General features: G+C 44.2%; 1 protein-coding gene across 4 annotated transcripts in view; it reads left to right on the forward strand.

The window, feature by feature from the left end:
• Positions 1 to 17,419, forward strand: part of TRIM33 (tripartite motif containing 33) — a 55,340-nt gene extending 37,921 nt beyond the window's left edge. The window contains exons 11-21 of one of the 4 annotated variants that reach the window (XR_012577090.1): positions 303 to 503; positions 4,199 to 4,331; positions 4,952 to 5,015; positions 5,288 to 5,447; positions 6,137 to 6,483; positions 7,593 to 7,716; positions 8,676 to 8,750; positions 9,563 to 9,715; positions 11,405 to 11,455; positions 11,538 to 14,349; positions 14,557 to 17,419. Coding sequence is in view for 2 of the 4 variants with exons in the window: in XM_074527957.1 (XP_074384058.1) it covers positions 303 to 503; positions 4,199 to 4,331; positions 4,952 to 5,015; positions 5,288 to 5,447; positions 6,137 to 6,483; positions 7,593 to 7,716; positions 8,676 to 8,750; positions 9,563 to 9,715; positions 11,405 to 11,455; positions 11,538 to 11,750 (1,521 nt within the window). In the remaining 2 variants the exon portion in view is untranslated. Of the gene's footprint in view, positions 1 to 302; positions 504 to 4,198; positions 4,332 to 4,951; positions 5,016 to 5,287; positions 5,448 to 6,136; positions 6,484 to 7,592; positions 7,717 to 8,675; positions 8,751 to 9,562; positions 9,716 to 11,404; positions 11,456 to 11,537 lie in introns of all 4 variants that reach the window. The other 3 variants (XR_012577089.1, XM_074527957.1, XM_074527958.1) reach the window with 3 other exon arrangements.
• Positions 17,420 to 22,661: the final 5,242 nt, after the last annotated feature.

The raw sequence follows: 22,661 nt of genomic DNA on the forward strand, positions 1-22,661 counted from the left end.
AAATGCTTGACAGTGCATGTTAATGTGACTGAAATACCAAAAGTGAAACAGTTAAAGAAAAAATTAGATGTGAACTCTCAAGCTATCTTTGGAGGAAGTAACTGCTTTAAGAAAACACCACTGTATACTTGGTGGGAGAAGTGCTGTGTGTTTAAAATGGAGCCACATCAGGCATCTTTGCTGTCCAAGTGAGGAAGAGGAGCAGTTTCCCTGCCCTCGGTGCGTGCTCGGGTTCAGGTCTGTGTGAGGGCAGTGGCAGCTGCGGTGGCCCCGTGCCCAGCGCGGTGTCTGTGTCTCCCCAGCACTCCAACCCCGGCCACGCCGGGCCCTTCCCGGTGGTCTCAGTGCACAACACCACCATCAACCCCACCAGCCCCACCACGGCCACCATGGCCAGCGCCAACCGCGGCCCCACCAGCCCGTCCGTGTCGGCCATCGAGCTCATCCCGTCCGTCACCAACCCGGAGAACCTGCCCTCGCTGCCAGACATCCCCCCCATCCAGGTCAGTGCTGCTCCTCCTGCTCTGCTTTTGTGCTTGGGTACCATGGAATGGTGTAAAGGTGTAGATTTTGAACTCATTTAATCTCTAAAGTAGTGCAAAAATTCTCCATCACCAACCTGGAGAACCTGCGCTCCCTGCAGGATATCCCCTCCATCCAAGTCAGTGCTGCTCCTCCTGCTCTGCTTTTGTAGTTGGGTACCAGGATTTGGCCATGCAATGGTGTAAAGGTGTAGAATTCAAACTCATTTCATCTCTAAAATATTGTAAAAATTCTCCATCACCACCCCAGAGAACCCTGCCCTAGACATCCCCCCCCATCCGGGTCAGTGCTGCTCCTGCTGCTCTGCTTTTGGGGTTGGGTACCAGGATTTGGTCATAGAATGGTGTAAAGTTGTAGATTTTGAACTCATTTAATCTCTAAAGTAGTGCAAAAAGTTCTCCATCACCAACCTGGAGAACCTGCCCTCCCTGCAGGACATCTCCCCCATCCAGGTCAGTGCTGCTCCTCCTGCTCTGGTTCTCTAGTTGGGTACCAGGATTTGGTCATGGAATGATGTAAAGGTATAGAATTGAAACTTATTTCACCTCTAAAATATTGAAAAAAGTTGTTCTTTGTCACCAACCCGGAGAACCTGCCCTAGACATCCCCCTCATCCAGGTCAGTGCTGCTCCTCCTGTTCTGGTTCTCTAGTTGGGTACCAGGACTTGGCCATGGAATGGTGTAATTAGAATTTAAAGTTGTAGAATTCAAACTGATTTTTCATCTCTAAAATATTCCAAAAACTTGTTCTCCATCACCAACCCGGAGAACCTGCCCTCCCTGCAGGACATCTCCTCCATCCAAATCAGTGCTGCTCCTCCTGCTCTGCTTTTGTAGTTGGGTACCAGGATTTGGCCATGCAATGGTGTAAAGGTATAGAATTCAAGCTCATTTCATCTCTAAAATATTGCAAAAATTCTCCATCACCACCCCAGAGAACCCTGCCCTAGACATCCCCCCCCATCCAGGTCAGTGCTGCTCCTCCTCCTCTGCTTTTGTGGTTAGATGCCAGGACTTTAATAATTAATGTAATTAGCATTTAAAGGTGTAGAATCCAAAATCATTTCACCTCTAAAATACTGCAAAAAGTTCTCCATCACCAACCCAGAGAACCTACCCCTCCCTGCAGGACATCTCCCCCATCCAGGTCAGTGCTGCTCCTCCTGCTCTGGTTTTGTAGTTGGGTACCAGGATTTGGCCATGGAATGGTGTAATTAGAATTTAAATTTGGCCAATAGTAGTTGGCCATGGAATGGTGTAATTAGCCTTTAAAGGTGTAGAATTCAAACTCATTTCACCTCTAAAATAGTGCAAAAAGTTCTCCAATATTCCAAAAAGTTCTCCATCGCCAACCTGGTGAACCTGCCCTCCCTGCAGGACATCTCCCCCATCCAGGTCAGTGCTGCTGCTCCTGCTCTGGTTTGTGGTACCAGGATTTGGTCATGGAATACTGTAATTAGCATTTAAAGTTGGCCATGGAATACTGTAATTAGCATTTAAAGTTGTAGAATTAAAATCTTCAGCCTTTCCTTTAGGCATGCATGTAGGGCTGACCTGCTCCACCTGGTAAGTTTTAGATTAATCAGTATTTAATGAGTCCTGTAGTCCTGCTCCACTCAGCTGCTCTGGTTTTATAGTTGGGTGTCAGGATTTGGCCATGGAATGATGGAGTTAGCATTTAAAGTTGTAGAATTCAAACTCATTTCATCTCTAAAATATTGCAAAAAGTTCTCCATCACCAGTCCAGAGAATCTGCCCTCCCTGAAGGACATCTCTCCCATCCAGGTCAATGCTGCTCCTCCTTCTCTGGTTTTGTGGTTAGGTACCAGGATTTGGTCATGGAATTCTGTAATTAGCATTTAAAGCTGTAGAATTAAAATCTTCAGCCTTTCTCTTAGGCATGCAGCTGGTTTATCCATGTAGGGCTGACCTGCTCCACCTGGTAACCTTTAAATTAATCAATATTTAATGTATCCTGTAGTCCTGCAGTGCTGCTCCCCTCAGCTGCTCTGGTTCTATAGTTGGGTTCCAGGATATGGTTATGGAATTGTGTAATTAGCATTTAAAATTGTACAATTCAAACTCAGTTCACCTCTAAAATATTGCAAAAAGTTGTCCAAGCCCGGGAGTAAAATGGGAATTTTACTCCATGGCATCCACAGAGTTCTGGTTGTGTGGAGAGGATGAATCAAACTCTTCAAAGAGCTTTAGTTAAGCTGATGGTTGAAACCCAGATGTGATGGATCAAATGTCTCCCTTTAGGCTTGTTAAGAATCAGAACCCAGCTCTGGGGTCTCACCCAGGAATATTTGGGTTACCCCTCCTGACCTTGCCCCAGAAGTTTTCCACCTATGAGGAAGTAGAAGCCAATGCCAAAAATATTTTGTCTATAGCACAAAGCTTAGAAGGACCTGATCCACCTGGTAACCTTTAGATTAATCATGTTTTAATGTATCTTGTAGTAAAATTTACACTTTAATTAATCCCAAATCTGTGTTCACTTCCTTTCTTCCACGAGACCATCTTGTGGGAAGATGGAATAATTAATGGTGATGTATTTTGAGTGCCCTGAATGGTGATTTATTCAGGATTAAAGGTGTCTGGAGTTTCTCTTGGATGTTCCTAGAAGGAAGCACAGAGGGGACATGTCCCATTGTCCCACAGAGAGGGGAAAAGCACAATTTAATGTACATGTGGAGGCAAATAAAATAAAAGTAATGTGTTTTCTGCAGGGAGGGGAGGAGGATGATGCCTTCATCCTGAGAACAGAACCTTGGCATTGAAATGCCCCTGTAAAACCCAGGAGATTTGGTCACCATCCAGGAAACAAAATAAATTTCATCCAAGATGATCTGCTGGAATATCAGCTGCAACTTTGCAACTCTTAAATGTTCAGGGCTGGTGTGTTCAGTGTTCTCAGGAGGCTGCAGGTCATTTTTAATGTGAGAATGGTGGGAAGGAGGAATCCCATCTCAGCCTGCAGTGCTGATGCTTTAGGACAAAACATTACCATGCAACTTCCAGGTGCACTGAAAATGCAGAATTCTGCTGAGATATTCTTCTTTTTATACCTGTTCCTGCAATAGCTGTTATGGATTTTAGTTGGGTTCAGTGGATAGGAGGTGTTAGTCCTTCAGGCTGCTGGCACAGTCATTAAAACCCCCTTGGAATGCAGTGTGTTTCCAACACATTCTTGAATTTAACACATTTAAGCAGTTACAGCAACAAGGTCCCTGTTTCCTTGGGTTTAACAAGTGCAAAAATCTGTTTGAAAAGTGAGTGGGAGATTTCCCATCATGTTAAGGAAAGACAAGATTATGGCCTCCCTTAATGTCTTAATTATGGAATAACTTGTGCAGCCTCAGAAATCTGGTATTTCATGACTAACACAGCTCCATGTGTGTGACTGACACACTGAGCAGAAAGTTTGCAGTGACCCTGTGTAAGTACAGCCCTGGATCATACTAGAAAAAAACCTCAGATTTAGGAGCTTTTGAAAAATATCACTTGTTTGAAAGCCTGATTTCTGCATGAAACTGATAAAAATATTTGCTGATTCCTGAATCCTTGAAGGGAGAGGGAACAATTCCAGCAATCACAATTTAAAGGTGTGAATGTGACCTCTCTGATTCAGGTTTTTGTTTTTCCTCCTCAGCTGGAAGATGCTGGTTCCAGTAGTTTAGATAATCTGCTCAGTAGGTACATCACAGGCAGCCACCTCCCCCCACAGCCCACCAGCACCATGAACCCCTCCCCAGGACCTTCAGCTCTGTCTCCAGGGTCATCAGGTAAATCTGATGGGTTTTTCTAGTTATTCCAGAATGTGATGGTTATTTCTGGGTGTTTTAAGTTGAAAATAATTGCATAGCATTTCCTGCCCAGAAGGGAAGCAGTGTTCTATTTCAAATTTGTTTTGCTCAGAAATAGATTCTTCCAGAAATTTAAATTTTACCTTCCTTTAGAGATGTCTTTATAGTAACAAACTGCCAGCACATGGATGCAGTATTCCATATATATATATATTTTTTTTTTTTTTTGTATATTTATATGTATCCATATAGAGACACTGTCAGGGGGCTGTGTTTCTCCAAACCTGCATGCAAACCATGCAGAGGCTGCTTTTTTTGACATTATTAGTGGCTCTCAGTGCATAAAATTTTAGGATGTAATGGTCTGAAGGCTTTAGCACTGTTTGGATTAGGTGAAATAATTATTGGGCTCCAACAACTGGGTGTTGTCACTTTTTATTGAATGTGATGTGCTGCATTTGTTGTGATCACAAGACTGAGAACAGCTGGCTTAGGTGACGTGGGAAATTGGGATATTCCTGCAGCATTTCTGGGGTTACCCAGCACCTGTCAGTGAATGTAAATTTGTGCCAAATCAGTTCTGTGCTGCTTCTTTGCAGGTTTGTCCAACTCCCACACTCCTGTGAGGCCCCCCAGCACCTCCAGCACAGGCAGCAGAGGAAGGTGAGTGTCACACTAACAATGTCAGCCTAAAAAAATCAGACATGAATAATTCCAAAAAAGACTTAGCAGTTGGCAAATTGTGCTTTGTCATAACTGTGACTGAAGAATAGAAAAATACTTACATGAGGATTTATATTCTAATTTTTTTTTTCCTGCACTTCTTTAAATGTGCTGCCACCCTTTGCCTTTCTTTTGGGAAACAGGTACCTGAATTTCTTTGCCCTGTTGATTTATCCTGTTATTTATCTGGTGATGTGCTGATGTCTCTGCAGCTGTGGCTCCTCAGGCAGGACTGCTGACAAAACTGGCATTGGCTTCAAGGCTGACCAGGTGAAAGTAAAGCAAGAGCCAGGCACAGAGGAAGAGATCTGCAGCTTCTCAGGAACAGTAAAGCAGGAAAAAACAGAGGATGGCAGAAGGAGTGCTTGCATGGTAAAGTTAGTTTGTGCTCAGTGTTTTCCTGGCAGCAGTTTAAGAATTTAGAAAGGAAAAAAAGAAAAAAAGCATTTTTACTCTGAAGCTTTATTCTAAGAGGTATTTTCTCCTTGGTAATGCTCTGCCAGGCACAGAGTGGCCTGTAATGTAAATATTATCTTTAATGATTGAAATGAAGTGTAATAGAGTGTATTTCCTGCTTTTAATCCCTAATTATTAAAAGCTGTGAGTCACCATTGATAGTAGACATTCCCATATAAGTCATTGCATTCAGGAAACCTCCAGTCAATCAGAAGTTCTTAAAGTATAAATCAAATAATTAGCAAATGATCTTTTTCAGTGTTTCCCAGCTATGCTTGATTGAACAGGATTGTGTACAGGGAGCAGGGTGGTGGAGTTGAGGATTTTTCCTAATGACAATCAAGTTGTCATTAACAGCTTTTAATGACTCAGTATGTTTGGCTTGTTATTGGCTTGTTATAGCATTTCTCTTGTTATGTATCAGAAGAAATGAGAGTGTTCTACAAAGAAAGGACATGTGGAAAAGCAAATTTCAATACTGTGTGCAGCTCAGCTCTTCCTCGTGGTTTTTGGGATGTGAGCATGGTGCCTTTGAATGGTGGGAGGATTTTGAAGATCCTGCAATAAAATCAACTCTGATTTCCCACGTGCCGCTTTCATTGCAGCTCAGCAGCCCCGAGAGCAGCTTGACACCACCACTATCCACTAACCTCCACCTGGAGAGTGAGCTGGAGGCTTTGGGCAGCCTGGAGAACCACGTGAAGACGGAGCCAGCAGATGTGGGCGAGAGCTGCAAGCAGCCTGGGCACGGCCTGGTGAACGGGAAGTCGCCGGCGCGCAGCCTCATGCACCGCTCGGCCCGCGCGCCCGGGGAGGGCACCAACAAGGACGACGACCCCAACGAGGACTGGTGTGCCGTGTGCCAGAATGGGGGCGACCTGCTGTGCTGTGAGAAGTGCCCCAAGGTGTTCCACCTCACCTGCCACGTGCCCACGCTGCTCAGCTTCCCCAGGTACCCACGGCAGCGTCACGGGGTGGGCACGGAACCCAAAGGGCTGTTGCCTCCAAAACCACCCAAAGTGGTTTCTTATACTACAACAATATCATGTCCTTCTACTACAAAAATATGATATTTCCAAGGCCTTGCCTGAGTTATTTATGTGTAGCTGATTGTCAGGAGCCAGCACATCCCTCTGGCTGTCCTGAGCAGCCAAGAGCCCTGCCAGGGATCTCACAAGTCCTGAGCCCAAAATGCCCCTGTGGGTTTGGTTATGACCCATGGAGCAAATTACCAACCTTAGATGAAGATCTGCAAGCCATGACAAATTAAGTAGAATAATAGTGAAGTTATCACAAGGTGAAAAAGTAGATTTTGGGGTTTTTAGAATGGGAATTCAGGAGGCAAGATGGAGGGATCTGGGCATGTCCAGCCTTTCTCCTTCTTCTTGGCCTCCATCTTCTGCTGTGATGGTGGCACTTTTGGATTGGTTTAGAGTAGAAGCTCACTGTCTAACACAGGTGATAGGTATTGGGAAGTAATTGTAAATATTGTACCTGTAGTTTTTAGTATAAAAAGATAACACTGCCCCGGGGACAGGCAGAGTGCCTCAGACTGTCTTGCTGAGCACACCTTGGCTGGACAGGAGAGAGAATTTTATAGATAAAACACAATAAACAACATTGAGACTGAGAAATTAAGGGCTCTGACTCTTTCTTCAAGCACCAGGCTGGGAAAAGAGACTTTCCAACATTTCTCTGACCTGCTAGAGATCCCCACAGCTGATCAGTGTTTATCTGATAACAAAATCCTGTTCTGTTTATCTGTTTGTGTAAAATCCCACAATGCGATTCTGGTGTGTAAAGTTGATTTTAAGGCAAGGTGAGAAGGGTGTACTGTAAAGTTAATACTTTATAAAGTGTTAAAGCATCATATGAGGGCAGGAAAAATGGCCTTGACTGGCAGAATTATTGTGAGCATTAAGGGTCAATCCTTGGCTTTGGGTATCCAAGTCTTCACTGCAGTAGAATGTGAATCTTTAAGAGTGAATTAAAACTATTTGTAGTCGTCCCTGATGAGAATTTATCCCTGGATGTGTGCAATAATTGTGGTTTTCTCTTTAGTGGAGAGTGGATCTGTACATTCTGCAGAGACCTGAGCAAACCTGAAGTGGAATATGATTGTGACAATTCCCAGCACAGCAAGAAGGGCAAGACAGCACAAGGCCTGAGTCCTGTGGACCAAAGGGTGGGTGTCAGACCTGCAGGAATCTGCTTCCCAGGAAAAAGCTCTCTCACATCAGCTCCCCCTCACTGATTGGAGATGGTTTTCCTTTGGCTGAAGCAAATTAAATGTTGTTAAGGCTTTGCAAAAGAACCCAAATGTGATTTTTCCTGCTGTGGCCACATCTCCAGGTGTTGGTGACTGTGGGAGTGCCCCAGTGCCGTGGGACTGTAATCACTGAGGAGCTAAAATCCAGCATGAACACAGATTCTGTATTTAAATGCATCATTGAACATGCACTTGATTAAAAGTCCTTTGCATTCGGCATTGGTGTCATCTCCATAAAATATTTCTGGGAGCTTGGTGTGTTAAGTGCATTCTGTGAGAGGTGCGGGGAGTGTTCAGGTGCATTCTTGGGGAATTTTAATGATTTTGACAATCACAATTATTTTGAGCTTTATTAATCAGCCTCTGTGTAGTGTTAGGAGTATCATCAAATCAAATTCCTCTAAAGGAATTACAAGCAAAGCAAGGAAAAATATTTCAACAGGTATTTTATAGAAACACTGGCTCTGCTTTCAGATTGTTCAGTTTTGTCTTGTGGGGAAAAGTCTGCAGCTCAGTCCTTTCCTGTTACATGTGGTTGTCATTGGACAAAAGCAGTAAAAGTGGTTGTAGTTGGTATTTTATATTAAAATTTGCAGTATATTAGCATGTCTCTCCATGCTTGTCTTCAGCCCTAAACTTTTGGTTAGGAAGGAGAAAACAAAGAGGAAATTTGTGAAAAGTGAATGGGGTTCTGCCTCTCAACTCTGCCCTAAGAACTTTATCATTTCTAATTAAGTTGAGGGGGTTACATTTAAATTTTCTACTATGCTGTTAAATTAGAAGCCTGTTAAGCCTGTTTAAAGTATGGATGTATGAATTTCTGGGCTAGAGATAAATGAAGAATATTAATCTGCCCCTGTTTGTTTCTTTCTCAGAAATGCGAACGCCTCCTGCTTTACCTGTACTGCCACGAGCTGAGCATTGAGTTCCAGGAGCCAGTCCCAGCCTCGGTGAGTGTCCTGCAAATCCCTGGGGAATTCTGTGTGGGGTAACAGAAATGAGAGTCTGGAGCTGGATTTGGGATCAGTCTGAAAGTTCTGGCAGCCATCCAGCATTTCGTGGGGCTGAGAGGGAGAGCAGCTGATTCTGGAGCTGCTCCAGGCAGATGCTTCACTGCCAGTCTCAAACCCAGATATTTAAAAAATACTTGCAATTAGCAGTTATTGAATTGGAACAAGTTGTCTCAGGCTACCCATGAAACTCAAAATGTTTTAGGAGGGCTTTTTGGACAAATTTGTGAAGGAGAGGAGGGAATAAACTGCTTTGACTCTTGTGTCTTCAGCTGTAAAATCAGTAAGTAATGAAAAGCTTTGTGGTGCTGTGAGAGACACTGAAGGTTAGAGAGAATCCCAGAGTGGTTTGGGTTGGAAAGGACCTTAAAGCTCTTCCAATCCCTCCCCTGCCATGGCAGGGACCCTTCCACTGTCCCAGGGTGCTCCCAGCCCTGCCCAGCCCAGCCTTGGGCACTGCCAGGGATCAGGGGCAGCCACAGCTGTGCCAGGGCCTCAGAACCCTCACAGGGAAGGATTTTACCCCAATATCCAATCTAAATCTACCCCCCTTCAATTTAAAACCAATCCCCCTTGTCCTGTCACTCCATACTCTTATAAATAACTTCTAAAAGTTCAGTTTGAGGAAAGAAAAATTGTTCTACTTCACTGAACGTGCCTGAAACCAGATAAGGGATTGACACCTTCAGTGTGGAAATTCAGCTGTGAGCTCTGCAGCCATTCAGTGCTAAATCACTGTTGGTTTTTTCCAGATACCAAACTATTATAAAATCATAAAGAAACCCATGGATTTATCCACGGTGAAGAAGAAACTGCAGAAGAAACATTCCCAACACTACCAGACCCCCGAGGACTTCGTGGCCGACGTGCGGCTGATCTTCAAGAACTGTGAAAGGTTTAATGAAGTATGTTAACTTCCAATCTGAGCACCATCTGTCCTTTACATGAAAATTTATTTCAACCTGGTTGTGCAGCTTCTCCCATGAAAAGCTCTGCTTCCAGCTGTAACTTCTGCTTTTGGAGCAGATGCTGAATCAGATACTTGAAAATCAAACCAAACTCAAGGCAATTGCAGAGTAACTTCTCATTTTTAATGAAATTGGGAGAGCAGAGGGAACTATTGAAATGCATTCAGTGGTCTCTGTGAATGAGGAGCAGGGTGACCTGGTTGCTGTGCAGCAGATTGATTGTAGAAGTGCTTAGGAAGTGCCATAAAGACAACCAAAGAGTCTTTAAAAATGTCTCAAGCTGCCCAGGTAATTGGTTTACACTCATGGAACAGTGGATAATCCACTGAGAAACTTCCTCTACTGGGGAGAAATCTGCCTTTCTGAAGTTATTCTGGTTTTAGTACCTCACGTAAATGAATCCAACAAAGCTTTGTGGCCCTTATGGCTCTTATTAACCTTCCTGCTTGAACCCCTTAGTGGTTGGGCTCTCACAAAAATCAGTTTTCAGTGAATAATTTGGGTATGGGGTCATATTTTTTACAAATTTTGCAATGATCCCATCTCATAATGAAATATCCCTTACACCTGAAATGTGACTTGGGGAGATAAATGACCTGAATGTTACTGAGCAATGGGAAAATAATCTGAATATAAATTAAAAAAAGGTGATATTGGGCTGAAACTGAGTAGGAGCTAAGGGGGTTCCCAATTTTTGAGATGCTTTAAAGCAAGAATGACAAAAGGCATCACAGGGAATGGCTTTATTCTGACTTAAAATGCAGAAAGCAGCCAGTATTTCTTATTTCTCTGCAAAATGTAGCCAATATTTCTTATTTCTCTGCAAAATGTAACCTGGACTCGCAGTGTTTGGGCTGCATTTGTGGCCCTGTGCAGAAGGAAACTGAAGGAACTGCACAAAGCTGCAATTAAAACCTCCCTAGGAAAAATCAGGGTCAATGATGTGATGCTGGAACTGCTCACAAGCATTTGGGATTTTGACAGCCCTGACTCCTTTATGTCCCTGCATTAGAGGAGGTTCATGAGGTAATTTAATTATGTGAACTTCTCAATCAGGGGAATTAATGAAGCATCCACTCTAGAGGAAAACATGCTGCAGCTCTTAGAGACCAGAGTACAACAAGGGAGGAAGGACTGAAGGATGTGGTGATTTTTTAACTTTTTTTAAAAAAGAAAAATAAATGTGTTTCAGCTTGCCTGGCTCATGGCAAAAGTTGGGTCACTCTGACCTCTCACAGCAGCATCATGTCGAGTGCCTCTAAGCCAAAAGCTTTTCCAAAGCAGAAATCCCAGTGGGGTAATTGCCAGGAAATCTCCTGGAGCTCCTCCCTTCAAGGAGAATTCCCCACAATCATGCCCAGGCATTTCCAGTTTATTGTGAGGAAAGCAGTGATGAGTGGAAAATGGCTGGGAGCCACTTGTACAAAAGTTGTGTGTTCTGTTGAAGGTTTATTTAGCACCTAAGACTGTTTTAAACCTGCTGCCTAAGTTTGGGAACTAAAGCTAACAAACCATAACAAACTGTCTCGTTGTTATGGCTGACTTTAGTCATCCAATCCTGTGCGATCTCGTAACTTTTAGAAAGGATTATAATTTCATTTTTTTTGACTCTGGTATCCTTTTTAGATGATGAAAGTTGTTCAAGTTTATGCAGAAACACAAGAGATTAATTTGAAGGTAAGCGTTTCAGACCATGCACACTTGGTGAAGGGATGTGCATTTCCAACAGGTGAATATTCCTGTCTTCTTTCATCCACAGGCTGATTCAGAAGTAGCACAGGCAGGGAAGGCAGTTGCATTGTACTTTGAAGATAAACTTACAGAGATCTACTCAGACAGGACCTTCCAGCCTTTGCCTGAATTTGAGCAGGAAGAGGATGATGGTGAAATAACTGAGGACTCCGATGAAGATTTTATACAACCACGTAGAAAACGCCTAAAATCAGATGAGAGACCAGTGCATATAAAGTAATCTAATGATATGGACCTAAAATTTATTGTAAAAACTGTTATTTAAGTGTTCCTGAAATATTATCATGCCTACAGTGGCCATCTTGCAGAAGCTGATAGCTTTTTAAAACAGTATTAGATAACAAAAAACACTTGTACAGAAAAACATTCGCATCAAAAGGGGAAAAAAACCTGTATTGTAAATTTTTGGTGGTTTGTATTTTTTTTTTTCCTTGATTACTTGCTATATTCTTTCTTTTCCTGCTGGAGGGGACACACTCATGCTGGTCTCACAGACAGAGGTGGAGGAATGTTGAAGAGAAGCAGATTTGATAGGAGATGTTCCATGTACAGATAAGCCTGTAGTGACACGACCTGCAGGACTGGACCCACTCAGTGACTGTGTCTTGCATTCCACTGCAGTGTAAACTGTGAGCAGAGCTCCTGAAATCCCCTCTGTGTCCACCCAAGTGTGTGTTGGTCGTTGCTTTGATCATCTCATTGAAGCAGGACTGTGAATAACTGATCTTCTGTGTCCATCCAAGTGTTGACATTTTTGCTTTCTTTACTCCATTTCATGTATAGCGAAAGGAAGAAGAAAGAAAAATCATTAAACTGTTCTGAATGGGCGAGTGCAGGAATGGGAGGCAGATGAAAGGCTAAGCTGGTGGCTCCAACCCCTCTGAGTAGGACAAGGTGTATTTATTAAACTCCTGTACCCAGAACATTTTAATGGCATCCATGGCAGAAGTCTCAGCGTTGTCATCTGTCCCTGACCCCCTGACGAGGCAGAATGTTCTCTCCAGTGTTCATTCTCTACTTTTCTGTACTTAAAATATAGACTGAAGAGGTAATAACTGGTTGGGGTGTTTTTCCAGTCTTCCTAAATATCAGTTTCTAATAGACCACTCGGCAAACAATAACCTATTAACTACCAAATGTGTAAAATTTCCTGTATTCACTTTGTCTTATTTGTAAATAGTGAATTGAGATTTCTTGCAGGTCAGCAACATTTGCTGAACTGTTTTTAAGCTAATATGTATTCTTATTGATTGTTCCTATCAAGAAAAGATTTGTAATATATGCTATTTCTAACATTGCATTCATTTTGAGGTTCTGTCTTATTTTTCTTAGAGTACTTCTCAGAACTTTCTTCAGAAGCAGCTTGTGAGGGAAATGTGCAGGAAGATTGGAATCAGTCTGAGTTTGGGTTGCCTGTCCATCCATTGAACAAAGCACTTGCACAGGGTTTGGCCTTGAGTGGTTTTTGGTCAAAAAGTGAGAACAGAACAATTTCCCAATTCCTCAGTAACCCCTGGGGCACCTCTGCAGTGCCTTCCCTTGCATTGCCTCCATCCCAGCATTCCTGGTTAGAAATCATGGAATCACAAGGAGTTACAGCTCCAGGAGTTGTTTTCTTTGCTGACACAAGTCAGTCCTAGAAATAAATACAATTTCTGGCCTTCAGATTGATCTTGTTAAAGGAAGTTGAAGAATTCGTGGAACCAATGAGCTCATGATGGCAGACTCTGAGTTTGCCATGGTTTGTGTGGATCCAGCAATTCTGTGGGAGATCCTGGGGGTTTGGTGTGCTCAGCACAACAATTCCTGAGGCATTGTCCACGCTTTACCATCATGGTAAAGAGAAATATTTTAGCACAATATCAAATGGAGAAATGCTCTCAGCAGTTTTTATGCAAATCACTGCAGATTTGGTTTCTTTTGTAAGAACCAGGTCTGTGTACCTTGGGATTCTCCCTCTTGCAATAAATGAGGGGACTGAAGGTTTTCTAACTTCCAGCTCACTTCTTCACTCAAATGTTACACTTCAAACTCAAACTGGTTGTTTTTTTAAATTTCTTAGACATGAACAGTGCTGTTTTAAGTTTATTTTTTACCAGTTTGTATGTGAAAGGAAAAGGAATTCCACTTCAACATATTAAATTGACAAAGAGCAACAACTTTGCCTGTGGAAAAGCTGATGTGTGAATAGGACACTGGTAGTGACAAGGGATCATTTCATGGCTCTGTGTATTGCCTATTTATGCATTTCTAGTTTCTCAGCTTCATTTTGCAAAAGGAATATTATTAAAATTATCATGAAAATAAGATTCTGTGAGCTCTCTTCACTCGGGCCTCCTGGTTTTTTTGTGGCACTTTGGTACCTTCAGGCCTCACCTTTTGAGCTTTTCCCTGGGCAGCAGCTGGGGATGAGCCAGAGTGTGGGGTGGGCATGGGGGATCCCAGATGGAGTCAGGGGGTCCCAGCAGAGCTCAGGGGATCCCAGCATAGGACAGGGGCATCCCAGGTGGAGTTCAGGGGATCCCCAGATGGAGTCAGGGGGTCCCAGCAGAGTTCAGGGGATCCCCAGATGGAGTTCAGGAGTTCCCAGCATAGGACAGGGGCATCCCAGCAGAGCTCAGGGGATCCCAGCATAGGACAGGGGCATCCCAGATGGAGTTCAGAGGATTCCAGCAGAGTTCAGGGGATCCCCAGATGGAGTTCAGGAATTCCCAGCATAGGACAGGGGGATCCCAGCAGAGCTCAAGGGATCCTGTTATAGGACAGGGGGATCCCAGCTGGAGTTAAGGGGATCCCATATGGAGTTCAGGGGATCCCAGGTGCATCCCAAAGAATCCCAGCAGAGCTCAGGACATCCCAGCAGAGCACAGGGGGATCCCAGTGGAGCTCAAGGGATCCTGTCATAGGACAGGGGGATCCCAGGTGCATCCCAGGGGATCCCATATGGAGTTCAGGGGATCCCATATGGAGTTCAGGGGATCCCAGGTGCATCCCAGGGGATCCCAGAAGAGCTCAGGACATCCCAGCAGAGCACAGGGGGATCCCAGATGGAACCCAGGGGATCCCAGCAGAGCTCAAGGGATCCTGTCATAGGACAGGGGGATCCCAGGGGCTCCCAGATGGAGTTCAGGGGATCCCAGCAGAGTTCAGGGCATCCCAGGTGCAGCCCAAGGGATCCCAGCAGAGCTCAGGGGAGCTCAGCACAGGACAGGGGGATCTCAGATGGAGCCCAGGGTATCCCAGTGGAGCTCAAGGGATCCTATAATAGGACAGGGAGATCCCAGGTGCAGCCCAGGGGATCCCATATGGAGTTCAGGGGATCCCAGCAGAATTTAGGGGATCCTAGGTACAGCCCAGGGGATCCCAGGTGCAGCCCAAGGAATCCCAGCAGAGCTCAGGACATCCCAGCAGAGCACAGGGAGATCCCAGATGGAGCCCAGATGGAGTTCAGGGGATCCCAAATGGAGCACAGTGGGAAGGACCCCAAACCCTCCAGAGAAACTCAGTGTCCCCCTGGCTGCTGCAGGAGCTCTGCTCCCCACCCGGAGCCCAGAGCAGTTCCCAGTGTTCTGGGACAGCCTTTCCTTTGAGGTGGCCTCTCCAACACTTCACTGCAGGTGGAGAACTTGGCCAGCTCATGCTCAGCATCTTCTGCACGCCAGGAGTGCAGCTGGGGGCTGGGCCTTGCTGGGCCTGAGCTCTTCCCTTGCACCCTCCAGAGCTGCTCCTCCCACCCATCCCCAGTGCTCAGCAGGATTATGTGGAATTTTGAATGTGTGCAAGGAATCTCAAGTGTTTCCTTTATACAAGGAAAACAAAACATTCTCTCCTCCTCCTTCTTCTTCTTCTTCCCCTTCATTTTTGAACTCCCAAAGCAGCAATTCAGTGATTGTTTTGAAAGCAGCAAAGTTCTATTAGAAATTATTTCAAAGATAAACTCTGCTAATCCCTTCCCTGGTCCTGTAGGCTGGGTGTTCATCACAGAACTGGGAAGGGTTTGCTCAGTGGGAATAATTTTTGGTGTAACTCATTAGTGGGTTTGTATTAATGAGCCACATTAATTCTCTGGGCATCTTCTCCATGCCAGCTCTGGGTGTGCAGTGTGTGAGTGGGAAATCAGAGCGCAGATTACATCAGGAAATCTGTAAAATTGGGGTGGCAGGAGGAATCTGACACTTGGTGCAACTCTGCCCTCATTTAAAATACTCCCAAAAATTTATGTCTCCGTTTTGGCTGAGAATTTTTGTTGTCCCTCAAGTTTTAAGTGAATCCAAAGAAGGAAAAGGCAGTTTGAAATGAGAGTGCAAAGTGCCCAGTGTGAGCAGCTGTCCTGCCATGGATTCCTGGTGATGAGGGGAAATTCAACAGCTCAATGGGCTCAGGGCTTTTATTTTGCTGTGCCCTGGAATGAAGTGGCCTAGAGCACAATAAGGCAGAGCTGTAATTGATAAAAAGGGGATTTCTCCAACTTGTGCAAACAAAAATGCTCAGTTCAGTGTGGAGAGGTTGTTCCTCAGTGGGGGATGTCACTGTGACACTCTTCATGCTGGATCAAACATCTCAAGTGACTGGAAAGGTCCCTAAAATGAGCCCAAATTTCTGGTTTATCACCTGGTTTTGGCTGACATGGAATAGCTTAGGTTATTGCAGCAGTATTTTAAATCTGTTTGTGTGGTGTACTGGGAATTGGCTTTTCCCAGTTGGCTTTTCCTTGGTTTTCTCACTCTCTTCCTCAGAAAAAAGCAATAAAACTGCTTTGTCGTTTGCCTGTCAGCATGACAGGAATCCTCTCCTTAGGATAATGATTTTATAGGGAAGTTTGTATGCAAATCACCAAGCCTAGCTTTTAAAAACAAAGTCTGCAGCAGTTCCTGACAATATAGAGTGTGGCATTTTATTTTAAAAAGTTGGGGAAAGTTCCATATTTTTTTAAGAAGTAGCTGTTTGAGCAAATAATGGAGGTACTTTTTTAAAATAAAAATGTAAATGCCACAGTTTACACAGATGGCACGTATGGATTGTATCTTTGGGTATGGTGATTTATTTTGTCTTCTCAAAATGTGTGTGCAGTAACTCTTCCATCTACTTCCACTTGGCTTATGGGGATCCTTTTTGCTGCTTTCTGATGCATCAGGATTGAAGCAGCTTTTCAAAACTGCAGTTAATTTGGGAATCTATTATAAGTGGACTGTGAGATGGGTGAAATGCAGGTTGGGCCTTTTCTGTTGGGTGAAATCACAGCTGGAATAGAATTTAGAATAGAATTTAGAATAGAATTTAGAATTGATGGGATTTCTACAAAGAGAGGCACTGGAATGTTTTGTAAGCTGGACTTTGGCAGGATTCAGTCTGGAGTGAGCTCCCTGCACTCCTGTGCTCACCTGCACTGGGGGAATTTCAGGTCAGAGCACCAGGACATGTGTAAATAATCCTGTACAGATCTGTGCAGTGCAAAGCTTGTTTCACGTGTAAGCATCCTCCTGGAAGGGTTCAATCATGGCATTCTTTGATTCTTCAATTATTTCCTGCTTCCAGTACTGGAGTTGGCTCATTTTGCACATAATAAACTTGCCTCATCTTTTAATATGATTCTTCAAAAAAACCCCAAGAGCTGTTTCTGTGATATTGTATTATCTGAATCATCCTATTTAACTTTTGTTTTTTTTAAAGTTATTGTTTCAAATTGTTCTGTTCTTGTGTTTTTTTGCTGGTGTGTAATTAAAATCAAATTTTTCTTTCCCTGGTTATTTAATACTTTAGCTGCCTGTAAATATTTCTTGTTAAGTGCTCTGGAATGTGCTGTAGAAGTTGTATTAGCTCAGTTTAAAGCATTGTTTGGAACCCATTTTGGTTGGTTATTTCTATTAAATTAGAAAAATCATTCTTTCAGTTGGAGTTTCTTTCTTGCACATCATCAGATACAGATCCTTACCTGGCACAAGATTTTCCTGAAAACACCTGCAGTGTGGAAACAGGGGGAAAATTGGGCTGCAGGAGCCCAGGTGAGCCCAGCTGAGGCTGCAAAAAATGATTTGTCACTTTTATCTACACCTGGGCATGGGACACAAGTTATTAAAATAAAGAATTTTTTAAAAGTTTAATAATGGATACAATAAGAGACAAAAATCCAGTGTTGAATTATATCCTTTTCTGACCCCAACTGAGAGGTATTTTAAAAACTTTAATTCTATTTTTAAACCATCAAAGAAGTTTTTTCTGTTCAAGAGAGAGGGGGAAATGTGGGAAATGGATTTGTAGAAAATTCTCCAAACCTGACAGAAGGCTGACACAGTGTTCATCTGTGTGCAAACACTGAGATAAGAAATGCTGGCTTAGAAATGCCATGGGATGAGACAGACTTTATCGAGAGAGAAATGGAACAAGTTTCAAAAATTTTCTACAAATCAATTTCCAGCAGCCAGAGAACACACAGGTCCATACAGACAGTGTTACCTTTATAACATCACATGCAGATTCATGTGTTTCATGAATTATTGTTTGAATTTCAAACATTCTTGTGAATTTTCTGATGTTTTGGGAACTCCTCTGTTTGACTTCTTCACACTGCATGATGTCCAGGGTGTTAGGTCAATATATTTTATTTTTTCTTGTGTCTCCATGCTGCTGTTTCACATCCTCTGATAAGGATTTAGTGTGTTCTCCTTAAATTAACCATGGTTTTCTCTAATTGTCCTCAAATTTAACTTGGTATTCTCTAATTGTCCTCCAGTGCTCTGCTTTGTGTCACAGTTATCACTTGGACAGTGGATGGCCTTACACTGGTTTTAGTTTCACAAAAATCTTTTATTTTAAATCTTTTATTTTGCTAAGGTCTATATACAATACTCTCATCACACTATTATTTCCATAAGCAATACATAGATATTATATTCATTACACTACTATTTCTGTGGGCAACACAGTGCACACTTGAGCTGAAATTTCATTATATTATATTATATTATATTATATTATATTATATTATATTATATTATATTATATTATATTATATTATATTAACATTACATCATATTATATTATATTTACATTATGTCATATTATATTATATTTACATTACATCATATTATATCATATATCCTATTATATCATATATTGTATTTTTAACTGCTACTATTTCTAAATATTTATAATCACTAACAACAAGCAAAATCTAATACATAAGCCTGAAAGGCAACATTATCTGGCCATTTTTCACACATCTCACCTGAAGTTCCCTTGGAATAATTTTTCTCAGCCGGGTGCCTTAAGAGGCTGTGGTAGCCAGTAAAAGCCCTAAAGTTCAGTAATGTTGCACAAAATTAACTTCGCTCCAGACATAACAAAAACATTTCAGAACATTGCCTGCATTTTTAGATGGAACAGATAGAACCATGTGAATGAACAGACAGAACAATTTGAATGAACAGATAGAACCATTTGAATGAACAGATAGAACCATTTGTGCAGATTTTGGGTAAGAACAGACACTGCTTTCTCACATTGGAATTAAGCTCAGATAGCTGTAAGAAGAATGTTGTAGAATCATGTTTTTAGCTGAATGGATGATTTATGAATAAAATCCCTCTGTGTTGGGTAAAAAAAATAGAAAAAAAGGTGGTAGTGGATTCTGCTGCTTCTGCTCAGGACATCAGGACTCCAGGGCAGAAAACTTTTAGGTTTTTTTAGCCCAGACTTTAATAATCTGAACCCCTCTCCTTCGAGGCTGGTGTATTCATGCAATAAACAACTTCACACCAACCAACTACTGCTCCTGTCTCTTTGCAGGACTCAGGCAAAACTTAGGTGGTTTGCAGCTGAACCGTGGCACTTTCAGCCCAAACCTGGCAGCACAGCTGGTGCTGGCTCTGTGTGGGCACAAGGGATGCTGAGTGCCCTGCTCAGCCTCCCTGGAGCTGCCAGAGCAGCAATGAGGATCCTGATGCCTTGTGAAGGCTGAGCTAAAACTGAGACCAGACAGAGCTAAAGAATAAAACAGGGATTTATTAAAAGGATCTCCTCAATGCATCCACCTTGGGCAGCACAAGAGCCCAGCCAGGGCTACACCCAAGATGAACCCAAATGGTTACAAGATGAACCCAAGATGAACCCAAATGGTCACAAAATGCTCAACCGGTCACGGAGTCTCTCACTTTGATAAGTTCTGCTCCATTTACATATTGCAGTTAATTGTCCAATTACAGCTCCATCCCATGCAGTCCCATCCTTGTTTTTCTCTCTTCAGCCCACATTGTTTGTGCTCTTGGTGCTGAGATTTGGATCATTTGTCCTTGGTCCCCAGCTAGAGCAGGAATTGTTTTGCCTCCCTACTCTGTGCACAGAGCTCACCATCCCCTAATACAAAGCCCAGACCCACACACTAAAGCAGCCCAGAATCTGAAAAATACAAAAACCTGAGGCATCAATGTCTCAGGAGGGGGTTTGTTTCTCTTTGCCAGGTGCTGCCTGGCTGTGTCCAGAGCACTCCCAGCTCCACCAGCCCATCTGCTGCAGCTCCACCAGCCCATCTGCTGCAGCTCTTTGGGTGCCTGCAGTTGGCCTTTGTGGCTGGGTTGGCATCTGGCATTTGCAGCTCCTCTGTTTGAGTCCGCTCAGGCTTGCTTGGATTTTCTTCCTCTCAATGCCCTGGGTTTAATTCTCCTGGCTTTAATTAATTCTCCTGGCTTGCTCCAGTGACACTGAGCTGTTCACCCCATCACACAAGTCGCCAATTTTCATTTCAACCCAGGGTGAAAAATCCCATCCCAAAATCCTACCAAGGATTAGAAACGGCTGCTAAACTGTTCAACCCCTTGCTGCTATTGTAGAATTCACATCTGTTACAGAATCCCACAATGGTTTGGGTTGGAAAAGGCTTTAAACTCATCCAGTTCTGCCCTGCCATGGCAGGGACACCTTCCACTGTCCCATCTTGCTTCAAGCCCCGTCCAATCTGGCCTTGGACACTTCCAGGGTGAGGATATCTCTGTAGACACAGATGATTTTGGAGTTACTGCTGTCTGAGGGTTGAGATTATGAGTCTGGATCTCCTCCAGAGCACTGGCCTTCCTTCCCCTGATTAATCTCCCTCCCCATGTGAGCTCTGCATCACTCCAGTGCCTAAACAGGCTCACAGGGGCTGAACTGCACTCCTGACTGTTCCTGTGTCCTTTGCTCAGTGTTTGTGGAGCAGATGGAGCAGAACAAAGCACTTAGGGCTGAGCAAACAGCTCTTGGCCAAATTACCTTTTCCTGCTTCCCATGGGCTGCAGCACAGTGCTGGCTGATCTCCACCTGGGTTAATGCTTAGGAACCAGGATAAGGTCTGCTAAATTAGCAGGGTTTAAAACCAGGGATATAAATTCCTGCTCCTCTCATTGACACACCAGATGAGCACACTCAGCACAGAACCTCAGATGGCACAAGGCTGGCGATGGTCACAGTGGCTGGGGGTGCTGGGGGACCCCTCAACAAGGAGCAGACAGAGTGTGCTGGGCTGTATCTGCTGCTTCATCCTGGCACTGATATTCATCTTCCATCCCTGGGAATGTCCATGGCCAGGCTAGAAAGGGCTTGGAGCAGCCTGGGATAGTGGAAGGTGTCCCTGCCCATGGCGGGAAGGGAATGAACTTTAGGATTCCTTAAAAACCAAACTATTTTGGTATTCTGTGATCTGCCAACTGCCCTTTTTGCACCCCCAGCACTGCCAGGGGCAGAACTTGCTGCTGTTCGTGCAGCTCAGCCCCTGCCCTCCCTCAGACACAACCTCTGGGGCTGGGCAGGATGAGCCACCCCAACTAAACCTGTCCAGCAGCTGCCTGGCTCACAGCACCTTTAATTTTTTATCTTGTATATCAGAGACAAACCCAAAAGACTTTGTAGTGGAAGAATTGCTCTGAAGTGTTTGGAAATCTCATCTTCTGAAGATTTCCACCCCTGTGGGAATATGGAGCTGGGATACACCTTTGGGCTGTGCTGTGGACAATAGGATTTGTATTGCAGTGTGCATCTGTTTCAGATCACCTTCCTGTCAGGAAAGAGAGAATTCTGAAAGCGCCTGGAACCCAAACTCATTTGGATTTTTCTTTTTGAGCCACGTTTGGTGCAGTTCTGCAGCTGATACCAAGCACAGCAACATCTGTGCCCTGCATCTGACAGGGTTTTGCTGCTGACTGCAGAATGAGGTGCAAAATTCCAAACTGAGTCGTTTCCTTTCTGAGTTTGTGTCTCCAGGCAATCCCAAATGCAAGTTCTTCATCTTCTCTATTTGCACTAAATGTTTCCAGAGGAAGAAGATGTTGCAACCAGCAGGGCCCAGGCTCAGGGTGAAATCTTCCTAAATCAGAGATTTGGAGCCAGATTTGGGGTTTGGTCAGCTCAGGAGCTCAGGAAAGATGCTGCTACTTCAGAGATGGGGTGCGAAGCGCGGGGAGCTCTGGATAACCATGAAGGCAGGCACCACGGTGTGTAATTCGTGCACCATCCTGCCAAGAATCCCCAAATTAGCTGCTCATTCCTTAAAATCCACTGCTCGGATGGCGGCAGCAGATGGTGCTGTGAGCACAGCGCTCTGCACTCCGGGCTCCGGGGAGCAGGAGCTGTAATGGGGCAGAAACTCTCGGCTTTGCGTTCTGCAGGTGGGGAGAGCCCTGCTGAGGGAACCTGTGCCCAAAGATCCCCCAGGGTGGCCCAGAGAATGGCTGGGAAGGAAAGGGAGCTTTGGAAAGAGAGATTTGCTTGGAGTGAAGGGCTGTGCCCTGCTCCATCTGTCCCCCTGTGGGGTGACCCCCAGTGATCCCCCAGTGTGGCTCAGGGAATGGCTGGGAAGGAAAGGGAGATTTGGAAAGGGAGATTCGCTCAGAGCGAAGGGCTCGGGCCTGCTGAGGGAACCTGTGGGGTGACCCCTAGAGATCCCCCAGTGTGGCCCAGGGAATGATAGGGAAGGATCTTTGAAAAGGGAGATTCACTCAGAGTGAAGAGCTTGGCCCTGCTCCATCTGTCCCCATCACAGGGCCCTGCTGAGCTGGTGACCCCCAAAGATCCCCCCAGTGTGGCCCAGGGAACGGCTGGGAAGGAAAGGGAGGTTTGGAAAAGGAGATTCACTCGGAGGGAAGGGCTTGGCTCTGCTCAGTCT

Source organism: Zonotrichia albicollis, chromosome 28, assembly GCF_047830755.1.
Source record: "Zonotrichia albicollis isolate bZonAlb1 chromosome 28, bZonAlb1.hap1, whole genome shotgun sequence".
In the NCBI taxonomy this organism is placed as follows: Eukaryota; Metazoa; Chordata; class Aves; order Passeriformes; family Passerellidae; genus Zonotrichia; species Zonotrichia albicollis.